Source organism: Erinaceus europaeus, chromosome 4, assembly GCF_950295315.1.
Source record: "Erinaceus europaeus chromosome 4, mEriEur2.1, whole genome shotgun sequence".
NCBI lineage: Eukaryota > Metazoa > Chordata > Mammalia > Eulipotyphla > Erinaceidae > Erinaceus > Erinaceus europaeus.
In genome coordinates, this window is record NC_080165.1 from 49,922,196 (window position 1) to 49,935,300 (window position 13,105).

The following is a 13,105-nucleotide window of genomic DNA, read 5'->3' on the forward strand; positions in this document are numbered from 1 at the left end:
TATTTATATATATTTGCCCACTTTTTCTATTGTCCTGCCTTCTCTTTCATTCTTTTTTAAAATTATTATTATTATTAGTGATTTAATAATGTTTGACAAGATTGTGGTATAAGAAGGGTACAATTCCATACAGTTCCCACCATCAGTGTTCCATATCCCCTCCCCTCCATTGGAAGTTTCCTTATCCCTCTGGGAGTATGGACCAAAGATCTTTATGGGGTGCAGAAGATGGGAGGTCTGGCTTCTGTAATTATTTCTCTGCTGAATATGGGTGTTGACAGGTTGATCCATAAACATACCCCCAACCTATTTTTACCTTTCCCTAGTGTGGCAGGGTTCTGGGGGTTGTGGTTCCAGGACATATTGGAGAGGTCATCTGCCCTGGGAAGTCAGTCTGGTAATCATGGTAGCATCTGCAACTTGTTGGGGGAAGCTCCGTATCTCCTTTGTCCTTTTCATCAGCCCATTGACTGGCTATAGGTGGGTTATAATTCTATGATGTGGTTCCTCTTTGCCCCCTCTTGTATACTTCCTCCCCCATTGGCCTGGAAATCCTGCCCTCACCCAGAATCCCAGGTTTAAAGCAGTCTTTTTGCGGAGAGTGTGCCAGGTGTTGTCTTCAAGCTGCCATTTTGACTCTACCCCCTTTTCTCTTCATTCTTCCATTCTGAGTCACACCTACTGTGTCTGAGAGTCCTCCCACCCCCCTTAATCCTCCCTCTCTCCAGGTCCTGATATGATTGGATTCAGAGCCCTCTGGTCATCTTCCCCTAACATTTACCCCCTTGGCAGTATGGGAGGGTAAAACAGTTTTAGGAAAGTATTTATGGAAATAAGTGCAGTTGCTTAGTTTGAATGTATAATTTCTCCATATTGATGTAAAGTTATGAAACCAGTATATTTTAGTACAGGTAGGTTATTTTTTTCTCCATTATCTCCAAGAGTACTAGAGTCAGCTATGTGTTTGGTTTCATTACAGTCAGAATTTAACTAAATACCTTTTTTACAGATCGCTGTTGCCTTTTGAAGTCAGTTTAAAGTAGGCTACATAATTGATTAGTAATTTATTTTAAGCTAAGCTACAAGTATGATATTTCTAAAATTAGGTTTGTTTTTCATTTTCAGTAATGATGTAGACATGGAAACAGATCACTACTCCAATGGAGTTGGAGAAACTTCATCCAATGGTTTCCTAAATGGTAGCTCTAAACATGACCACGAAATGGAAGATTGTGACACCGAAATGGGTCTGCAGTGATATTTCTTACATTTTTAATAAAAATGATGACTACAAGGTTATGTTTTTTACTTGTACTGATCACAGCTGATGAGCATAATTCAAATTATAAAGATGTATGTGCCATTGGATTTGACAGTGATACATACTGCTTCTCTTAAGCTTTCTTGAGAAAGTGGGTTGTTAGAGTAGAGTTACTTTTCGAAACTGTCTGAAGTCTTAGATGGATTTCTTTACTGACCTATCTCAGCTAAGCTAATATCACTAGTAATTCTGAATCCTGATTTATTCCTGAATATCCCACAGGATATTTAAAAGTTAGGATCTTTTACACTTTCCTCACTATAACAAATAAATGCTAAATGAGTAGATTTTACAAATTTTATTTGAACAGACTTTATTGAACTCATTGAACATCAATATATGTGACTATGAATAATGGGTGCCTAACAGGTAGTAGGTGCTCAAGCAGGATTTCCATCTGTAGCCTCCCAATTGTAGCACTGAAAGGTACATTAGTGTACATAATTTTACCTTGTTGGCAACTTGTGTAATAAGTTGTATCACATAGTTAAACCATCAGCCAACTTCCACATCAATTGGAGAAATACTGGTTTGGAGAAATACAGACTTTGCATGAATGTGTGACACCACCATTCCCAGGTTGACTTTGCTTTTCATTCTTAAAAAAAAAAAAAAAAAAAATTCAGGGGGAGAGATCTCACGACACCTCTCCATTTATGATTTATGTAGTTGCCCCAGATGCTGTGGTGCTCCAGTGTGGTACGAGGGCTTGAACCTGAGAACTTGTGTATAGTATTGCACATGCCTTCCTGGATGACCTCTCTCCTGGCCCCTGAATCGTGTGAAACTATTAAAACTTAACATATTTACTTATCAGAATTTGATGGCAACATTAGAATTCTTAGCATTTTGAGATTAAGAAGTATTTCCTCAAATTGTTTGGTTATATATAAGAAACTATATACAGAGTTAGGATAGGTGCTCTAGAGTTAGATTACCTGAATTTGAATTCTGCAGCTGCCACTTACTACCTGTACAACCTCAGACGTGCTATTTAAGAGCTAGCTGTGTGCCACAGTTTCTTCGTCTGTAAAATGAGTATGATAGCTGTCTCATGACCATTCTGAAGATTAAAAAGAGCTATTTTATATAATAGCACAAAAGACCTAATGCTTTTATTAACTCTTACCATCACTATTACTAGTTATTTATGTGGCTACACTATGGATTAGTGATAATAGTCAAGGTAAGCAGCATAACAGAATATTTCATTCAGTGTTGTTTCACTGCAGTGTTGGTAAAGGAGGAAATGAAATCCCAGATTATTGTTTTTTGAATTGTTGTTAGAGAACCTGACTATATGATGTTTTGCTAAAAGTCGGTTTCTAAGGACCTTATCCATGATATTAAAGGATTATAAATTTATATTCTAAAAATATTTCTGAAAGTAGTACAAACCTTTCAGTTAGTAAATGTGGATGATTTTATTGGAGTCCCTCTTAGTTTCCAGGAATCATTTTATTCCATTTCTGGTTTTTTTTGTAGAACTTAGAGAGTTTTTTTTTTCTTCTTTTTTTGATACTTAGTGAAATAGAGTTGAACTTAAATTTTCATAAAAATTTCCATAGCACATAGATAACATCCTAATCCTGTATTGCTAGATATTAGATCTTAGATACTTGAGGCCAAGATAAGGGAATATCTTTTAAAGCCTTCAGCATTCCATATTAAAAATCTACACTTTTAGGTAAAAGTAGTAGTTATTAAATGGGACATATGAAATAATATAAAAAATATTTTCATACTCTACACCATTCAATGAGGTAGTAAAGTCCGTGTTTGTTTCACTTTCAGAAGTTGACTCAAGTCAGTTAAGACGCCAGTTATGTGGAGGAAGTCAAGCTGCCATAGAAAGAATGATTCACTTTGGAAGAGAGCTACAAGCTATGAGTGAACAGCTGAGAAGAGAATGTGGCAAAAATACAGCAAATAAAAAAATGTTGAAGGTAAATTTGTTTTTTCTTGAAAAAGTGTAAAGATATCATAGGAACTAAAATGCAGTGTGGCACATCATTGAATAGTGCTTAGAAGTTCTTGTTGGGAAATGAACATCAAGTCCCTGGTCTCCTGCCCATTTGAAAACAAAAACATTTGATGGGGTTAGTTAGCCTTAGCTCTCCTCAACTGTAAATAACACTGAACTTTAAGCTTTTCTTTTTTTTTTTAAGTGTGTGTTATAATTTAAACTGGCATTTATCAACATTGTATACAAGTTATTTTCGTTGCTGTTAAATTGGGAAAGGTATTAGTAGAAATATGAGTTCTGATAAGACTAAATTTGAGCTGTTTTTATTTTCATATATTGTTCAGGATTGCAGGAAATTGATTACATTTTAAATGTATGGCTTTCATTTGATAGTGGTTGTGAAGCATCTTGTTTTATAGCCAGAACAGTTAAAATGTGTTTTCATGTCTCTTCTAGATTTACATTTGTTGTGAGTACAATTTGAACAGTTCAGTAACTTAGCTCTGTCCATATTGCAGTTATAGAGTTGTCATGACTTACTATAGGATTCTTTTTACATATTTATAAGGATCCAGAATCCTGTAAGCCCATGAAATATTAATTTAACCATTACATTTTTGTGTGTGCATATGTTACGCTAGGCTTAAAGTTGTCTCATTCACTTACTTTAGAATGTCTTGGGGGAGGATGAGAGGGTTAGAAACATTTAGTTGCATTGAAACTGATATTTGGGTATAGAAGGAAAGTGTTAAAATCCTACCACCCTTCCTAACTTAAACTGAGAGTAAATGTAACAGTCAGCCAGGACAACACTCAGTAGTGCTAAATATAAGGTAGATCATCAAAAATAAACCTACTTGCACTATTACCTTAGTACAATGCCCACTAGACAGATTACATATACACCAGAGCAGTTTCCTAGTTCTATCTTCCAGTTGATAAAGTCCTTAAAAAAAGTTTCTAAAGGTTAGAGTATGTTCTACTAAACTACTCTTCTAGAAGCACTGAAATATAACATCTAGATATTCAGAAAGTTTGCTCAATTGAAGTTGAATTCATTTGAAAGTATTATTTTTCCAGATTGGAAGCTTTTATCACTAATTTTGTTGAACCTCTTTTTATCAAAAATGCTATGAAGAATTTTTTTTAAAGCTTAATCACTGAGTATCCCTCTGGCACATGGGATGTTAGGATTGAATTTAGGACCGCATACTTGAGGGTCCAACAATCTCCCAGTCTGTGCTAGGAAGAATTGTAATACTCAAGCTTTATTTATTTATTTATTTATTTATTTATTTATTTATTTATTATTTAGCTACCTAAATGGATCTTCATTGTTAGATACTAAAGATGCCTTAGGGCATTTGCTCACAATCTTAGTCTAGACACTAAATATCACTGAAGAGGGATTAGAGGTGGTAGTGCATCTGATAGAGTTCCCTTGTTATAATGCACAGGCCCCCAGTGCCAACCTGTAGTGGTAGCTTCACAAGTAGTGAAGCAGTGCTACAGGTGTGTCTCTTACTCTCTCCTTCTCTGCCTGCCCCTTGTTCTCTTATCTGTCCAAAAAAAACAACTACTCAAGATGCTCAGAGGGTTTTGTGTATATGGGTTATATTTAACTTAATCATAGGAGCAATTGTAACAAAATTATAAATTTGAAAGTTACAACAAACTTAGTGTATGCATAACATTTATGTGGCAAATAGCTGTCATTCAAAAAATAGGAGAAGCATCTTTACATTTCCACAAAATCTCTTTAGTTACTGAACAAAAAAACCCCTGTTTTTTTGAGAATGCTGCATTAAACATTGTGATGCATTGTTTTTAAAATTTATATATATATATATATATATATTAATGAGAATGAAAGTGAGAAAGGAACAACAGCATTATTAAGACATTTTTGTTAGTATTTGTATTTATTTTAATGAAAGAGAGGAAGGGAGAGAGAGAGACCAAGACCAGAGCATTGATCAACTCTGGTTTATGGTGGTGCTGGGGAATTGAACCAACCACAAGGGGAACTGACCAGTTGAGGAAATTTTTTTTTAATTTAAAGAATGTTTTATATAATTGTTGATATGATAATAAGGCTCTTTCCTACTCTCCTTTTCTTGCAAAACAAAAAGTTTTAAAAGGCTGTAATCTTACTCTGCATCCATTAAAACCATAGATGACAGTATCTTTTTTCTTAATATGTCTTATAGTTTCTTTGGTTTGATAAGTTGCCTTAATAAGGCCAGAATAAGTGTCAATGGATATGTGACAAATTTCTAAACATCTTAATGAAGAAATATGAGTGATATCCATTTACATAAGTCACAGTATTTATGGCCATGATGTTTAAGCCCCTGTTGTGGAATAGAAGTTGTCTAGGCTAAGTAGTAAATATTTTGTTGATGAATTGTGGTGTTATTTTTAGGCCATATTACTAGGCTGTCAAACTTGCTAGTTCTAAGTTTAATTATAGAGGACTATTGGGCCAAGTGGTAGAGAACTATTAAGCACTTTTACTTTTTTATTATTTTTATTTTTTATGTTTATTTTCCCTTTTATTGCTCTTGCTGTTTTTCATTATTGTTGTAGTTATTATTGTTGATGTTGTCATTGTTAGACAAGACAGAGAGAAATCGAGAGAGGAGGGGAGACATAAAGGGGGAGAAAAAGACACCTGTAGACCTGCTTCACCGCCTGTGAAGCGACTCCCCTGCAGGTGGGGAGCTGGGGGCTCGAACCAGGATCCTTAAGCTGGTCTTTGTGCTTTGTGCCACGTGCGCTTAACCCACTGCACCACCACCTGACTCCCAGCACTTTTACTTTAAAACATGTAATTGTCCATAGAGTATGGAAACAAATATCCACCCATGAACATAATAAAAAGTAAGCCTTAGTCTGTATCTATGATATGTAATGTTTTTGGAAAGCACACAAGCTGCAACTGGATTGCATAACTTGTATATTGTATTAGCAAAGATCTGGCAAACGCTAGAAGAAGAAGAAGCAAAGATTTCACTAAGTAAAAGGATATGGCAATTGGCATCTGAGGATTGGTATCTTAAGAGGCTATCAGCAGCAAATGCAGAAACAGCATGACTTGACATGGTGGCACAGGCCACACTGATTTAGTTGAGACCAACAGAAACAATGTAATGGGGTAGGGAAAGGGAGAAAGACACCAAGAAATACAAAATCCCAGAGATTCCAGGGCAAGAAAAATCAGGAATTCTTTTCAAGAGAAGACGATAAAAGTTCTTCACAGTCTTAAGGAGCTTAAATTGACCCAATAAATAAATAAAAAGTAGCTAGGAGTTAATATTTTGGTAACCCAACAGCTAGAATTAACCAAGCTTTATATAATTTTAAGATATCTATTATTAACAGTCTTAGACATTGACATAGCTAAATGATTTTGATTAGGCTGAGGTTATCGGTATCTTAAGGACTTAAATTTTTAAACTGTTTAAAAAAATTTAAGCCTAATGTCAGAATTCAATCAGTATATAAATCTGAAATATTTAGACTAAGCAGTTCATACTTGGCATTAAAATTTAGGCAATTTAAGGGACCAGGTGGTGGTGCACCTGCTTGAGTGCACACACTTCAGTGCACAAGGACCTGGGTTAAAGCCCCTTGTCCCCACCTGCAGGAGGAGCTTTCAGAGTGGTGAAGCAGTGTTGCAGGTGTCTGTCTCTCTCCCTCTATCTCCCCTCCCCTCTCAATTTCAGACTGTCTATATATCTAATAAATAAAGATATTTTTAAAAAGAAAGAAAATTTTAGGCAACTTAAATACTTGGAGGAGGATAAAGTTTTTATATGTAATAGTAAACCAATTAGTACTTAATATCAAACCAATTGGTTTAAAAATGTCATTCTACTGAAGAGAAAAGCTGGAAGTTGGTTTGACATGGACTTAATATTGACTGTAAAACTTTTAGAAATTTAATAAGCTGCTAGAGTTCCATTACAACATTTTATACATCACAAACTTTGCTGTTTAGTCTTCAGTTTCTTTGGAATTTGCATTAAATTCCATAATCATGTGAACATATAGCAAGTGATTTAGTGAATATTTATTTTAGTAATATTATTTCTAAAATAAAGTATTGATTGTAAGATTTTCCTTTCACCTTAGATATGGACTAGAAGGTGACATGTAGTGAAACAGGGAGAGAAGGTTCTGCATTAGTGTATGGTTTCTCTTGGCCTTCCCACCCCCCCCCCCCATTTTCTCAGTCTTCCTTTTTTTTCTTTTTCCATTTTCTTTTGTTTTTGTTTTGCACTTTGCCAGTATTTCCAAGAGAACTACCTGAGTTTGCTTAGCAGTTATTTGTTGATTTTGTGCTCCTGCGGCAACGCTATGTGGAGTCATATCAATGCGTAGTCCCAGCCTACAAGTTTTTAAATTAGTAATTGAAGCAAAAAAAAAAAAAAAAAAAAAACCAGTCATTTAGATACAGCTTCAGATTTTAAGAAAAATATAATTTTGAGAATCCTACTTAAATGCCACATTTCCCTTTGAGATTATTCCCAGAGGTAATATTTCTAAAATAAAGTATCCCATATTGCCATGACAGTATTTTCAGTTTTTCTTTTGCCTCAAGTCCCATATGCATGTATTTTACCTAGTTAGTAATTATACTATTTTGTACCGTTTTTACTGTTACATTTATTTCTAGTGTCTATGCATTATTCATATTTTTAAAGAATTATATGATATTCTATCATGTTCTATCAGTTTAAGCTTTAAAATGGAGAGCAACTACCTGTGATTTAAAGGCAAACTTACTGCCTGTAGCCTCAGACTGACTTGACTGTACATAATACCTTATAGGCAGTTCTTTTCTAATCACAATATAGTGGTGAATTCGAATGAGAAAGGGCAAGTGTGCAGTTGACTAGGAAGCCTTTAACCTTTTGCATTCTTTGCATACGTGAGATCTGAAGCTTGACCACCGGCACCACATACGGTAGAATGGTGCTCTGGTTTCTATCCCTTTCTCATAAAATAGCTCTTAAAAAATGAAAATAAATAGGCTCTTCTATATGGTCTAGCCTCATAGTCATGGGGTAAATGGATTTAAGTGTTAGTCTAGTGCATTAAAGCTTTATCACATCTCAACTTGTAAGCAGTTATACTACTGAAATTAAAAACAAACTTCTTTATTGTTTTCACAGGATGCGTTCAGTTTACTAGCTTATTCAGATCCTTGGAATAGCCCAGTTGGAAATCAACTTGACCCTATTCAGAGAGAACCTGTGTGCTCAGCTCTTAACAGTGCAATATTAGGTAAGTAATGTCAAAAGCATAAGTATACCTAGTTTGAGAGTAATGTAATAAATTATAATATAGATAGATGGCTTTTGCATTTAAAAAAAACTCTCCTGGGGGCTGGGAGGTAGTGCAGCAGGTTAAGTGCACATGGCAGGAAGCTCAAGGGCCGGTAGAAGGATCCTGGTTTGAGCCCCCAGCTCCCCACCTGCAGGGAGGGTCACTTCACAAGTGGTAAAGCAGGTCTGCAGGTGTCTTTCTCTACCCCTCCATCAATTTCTCTCTGTCCTATCCAACAATAACAAGGGCAACAAAAATGGAAAAAAATGGCCTTCAGGAGCAGTGGATTCAATAGTGCAAGCACCGAGCCCCAGCGACAACCCTGGAGGCAGTAAAATAAAATAAGTAAAAATAAACTGTCCTGGAAGCATAGAGATCTCCCTCCAGTAATTCCAGATTAGGTTCAAATGGAATAAAAACAATACAGTGGAGTTATTTTCCTGTTTATTAAAATATATATCTCTGTATGCATATATGTGAGCATTTGTGGCCTGAGACATCATCACAGCTTTAGTCATTTTTAAGATACAGGTGCAGGGGCTGAGCAATTTCATGCCTGGTTAAGTGCACATATTACACCATGCACAAAGACCTGGATTTGAACCCCAGTTCCCCACCTACAATAAGCAGTGAAGGAGGTTTGCAGATGTCTGTCTTTCTCTCTCCCTATCTATCTTCTCCCTCCCCTATCAATCCAATAAAATGAAGAGGAGGAGGAGGAAGAAGAGGGGGGGGGGGGCACCAGGGAGCAGTGGATTCATTGTGCAGGCACCAAGTCCCAGTGATAATCCTGGTGGCAAAAAAAAAAAAAAAAGGTCCCAAAGGAGATTGTCAAATGACTGGAATGTCCTGTCTACACCAACCTTTGGAATAATTTTATATTTGCATAAAGTTAAGCATATTCAGTGAAAAAAAGGTGCACAAGAGAATATGAGAGGTCACTTGGATGAAGTGACCTCACATATTCTGAGTACCAAAGATTGTGGTCAATCTTTGATGCGGATCTCCCAGGATGGAGACCTCAGGAACAAGGGACAAGCAGATGGCTGAGAGCATAGAGACAGAGATCCACAGGGAAGGGGTGGGGTGGTAGGGAGAAAGACACCTACAGCACTGCTTTACCATTTGTGAAGCTCCCTCCCTGCATGGGCTTGAGCATGGGTCCTTTCTCCAGTGTAACTTGTACTCAACCAAAAGTCCCACCACTGCCCAGTCCTGAAAATAGCAATTTAAGGAATTAGCCAAGATTGTGCATAAAGTGAGAAACTGCAACTTAACTGCTCCTGATTGCTCACTATCCTTTGAGCAACTCACTATAGGATGATTACTGTATGTATAAAGTAGATTTCTTATATGAATTCTATAGATATATTATGCATAGAAATTTATAGTCAATTTAAATAAAAGTTTTATGGACTCTTAAAAAAATTTAAGTGAATAATTTTTCACCTGACTTATGATCTAGTTCTCCAGGTAAAATGGGACTACCATTCTCTGCTGGCGATTAAATTTGGACACTTTTTAGGAACACATTTCCATTAATTTTAGGTAGATTGGAGCAAGCGCCACAGAGTAAATTAGCATTTATTCAGAGAAACTTTAATAAGGGCCAGTGCTACTATCAAGGGTAGGGGACATCCAGTCTTGCTAAAGCAACCACTGACAACAAATATAAGTTCAATAAATACAGGTTTTTTTCATAGCAACATGAGTGCTAATTTTTAAAAATGATAATTTGTATGGCCTGTAAATGGTGCCTGTAAATGGTGCCTTGGGAGAAGAAAGGTTACCCACTCTTGACATATATGGATGGAATATGAAAGAAGTGACCATATTTGAGTATTAAATGTTTTCTGTCCTGTAGTTTTCTTACATTTATAATATCTTGTAATAGAATTTTTTCCCAAATGTGTTCTGTTTTCATTAGTCATGAAATTCATTGTTTTGTTTTTTTTTGTTTTTGTTTATTGGTGAAAGAGAATTTATAGTAGCAATGTAGAACTTTATAGCAGATTATGGTTTACTATAATTATAATGGTCTTTTGGATGTTCTCTGAGGCTTAAAAAAAAAAAGTCCTGTTTTCTTATGACTGTTCCCCCTTTTGGGTTTGTCAGGGGAGTTGCATTTAAATATTAAGTTGCTTAAGACCATCATCCACACAATTCCCACCACCAGAACTCCATATCCCATCCCCTCCCCTGGTAGCTTTCCTATTCTTTAACCCTCTGGGAGTATGAACCCAAGGTCATTGTGGGATGCAGAAGGTGGAAGGTCTGGCTTCTGTAGTTGTTTCCCCGCTGAACATGAGTGGTGACAGGTTGATCCACAGTCCTAGCCTGCCTCTCTTTTCTTAGTGGGTCAGGGTTCTGGGGAACCGGGGCTCCAAGACACAGTGGTGGGGTTGTCTGCTCAGTGAAGTCCAGTTGGCATCATGTTAGCAATGAACTCACCTTCTCTGACCCATCTTGGAAGATGTATTCTTAAATACTATGGTGTCTTATCTAGGTTCAGTTATAAGTTATGATTAAATTTATTAAGTATGTATGACACTAATTCTGCAAAATTAAATGATGACCACTAATTTGCCATGGGTGTGATAAGCATGTTTATAGCTAAAGAACCTCAAGATGCTTAACTCAGGGCAAGGTTAATTTCCTGTGAAGCCTTTAATAAGTATCTGTGAATGGTATTCATGCAGTTAGGTTGATTTTTTTTTTTTAATGTAAAAATGTTTTTGATTCAAGTTAAGACAGAAAAAGTCAGTCATCCCTCCTTACAGCTGATAAAAAATGAAAATATACATAAAGATTTAGCTAAATAACTATGTACCTACATACCAAAAAATTATAAATATGAACTAGATAACTGTTTTGTTGTTCCCATTTGTGACAAAAAACAAATTTTGTTAATTTCATTTGTACTACAGATGTCTGACAGTTTTTATTATGCAGGGCTATGAGAATTCTTTAATTTCTTGGTAATTTCTAAATTGTTTGACCTATGAATTACAAATTAGATCCTCAGATGTATACAATAGTTTTGTTCTATCATTAAGTACTTAATTCTCAGCCAACCCAAATGATATTCACCAGTGTGCACTAGAGATAATTAGGTACCCTCAGTTAGGTTCTGTTCATAGAGGATAAAGAATCAATGGGGCTGATTAAGCAAGACTGAAAACTTGGGAGTTTTTGTTAATGTCAGCTAACCTTGATGAAATATAAAAATTACTAAATATTCCTTACTCCCTACTACAAATAAAGAAATTCACATCTTTTCTACTGTAGTTTAAAGTCTATGTTCTGAGTTGTACATTCAAGGCATTCATTATCTGCTTAGAAATTACCATTGCCAGTTAGTAACTAAGAACAATAAAGATTTTAATAAATTTGTAAATGTGTTAATTTCCTGATTCATCTTTAAAATGTCTTGCTAATTAATATTTCCATTTTTCCTCAGAAACCCACAATCTGCCAAAGCAACCTCCACTTGCCCTAGCAATGGGACAAGCTACACAATGTCTAGGACTGATGGCTCGATCAGGAATTGGATCCTGTGCGTTTGCCACAGTAGAAGACTACCTACATTAGCTATGCATTTGCATTTAAGGAGCTTATTGTGGCATATAGTCAACATGGAAGTAGACCAGCTCTGCTGATTTGAAATTTAGATTTTTTAATTATGTACTGGGGACAGGTTTTTGTCGCTTTACATTGCTTCCTAGTTTACAGCATGATGCAAATGATTTTCTAACTTAGTGTTAGGAGAAATTTTCCATCTTTAACCTCTTAGTTGTCTAAGAGTTAAATATTATTGAATTTCAGACGTTCAAATTGATCATCACAAATACTTTAAAACAATTAAACCAAAAAATCCTGCCTTCTTTGTTGGGGAGAGAAAGGGGGAGGAAATGGAACAAGTCGTGTTTGTGTTAGCATGTGGGTGATGTAAACTTCAAATTGGGAGATGTTCCGACCCCTACTCCTATGTAAACATTCAATCAATGTAACTTGCAAAATGCATAAACATCTGACAGTTTGAATTTATAGTGTTGATGGAAGAAATCATTTTTAATGTGTACTGTAAAACTTGAAATACTCAGGAGCTGAGTGAATATGTTTGTTGCTACTTACAATCCCGACCTGTTAGTCCCAGTAGTTTTGTTTTAACATGGTCCTTTCAACTTCGTTTTCCTGTTTAACTACAGACGACTTCTGTTGTAGACTCACAAGTTTAACTGTTGTATTATAACAGTATTACATGTCAACAGTGTGGTTATGACCTTTATTTATATAAAAACCAAATATTTAGTCAATTTACTGTGTCTTAATTTAATCTTTGTACACCTTCCATTTTTAAGTGCTTAAATGAGTACTATATTGCAATAAAAATGTAGTGATATAATTAACCAGCCATTAAAAATTTACTTCTACAGATACTAGAGTGTCAACTGAATTTATATTAGGTAATTGCTTAAGAATAA

At 35.6% G+C, this 13,105-nt stretch overlaps 1 protein-coding gene across 1 annotated transcript in view; it reads left to right on the forward strand.

Moving 5' to 3' along the window:
- The window catches only part of RANBP9 (RAN binding protein 9), an 84,073-nt gene extending 71,015 nt beyond the window's left edge, over nt 1–13,058 (forward strand). Inside the window, exons 11-14 of the mRNA XM_007539264.2 lie at nt 1,126–1,247; nt 3,116–3,267; nt 8,468–8,579; nt 12,082–13,058. Coding sequence (XP_007539326.2) covers nt 1,126–1,247; nt 3,116–3,267; nt 8,468–8,579; nt 12,082–12,212 — 517 coding nt within the window. The 3' untranslated portion in view covers nt 12,213–13,058. The remainder of the gene's footprint in view (nt 1–1,125; nt 1,248–3,115; nt 3,268–8,467; nt 8,580–12,081) is intronic.
- The last annotated feature ends 47 nt before the right edge of the window (nt 13,059–13,105 follow it).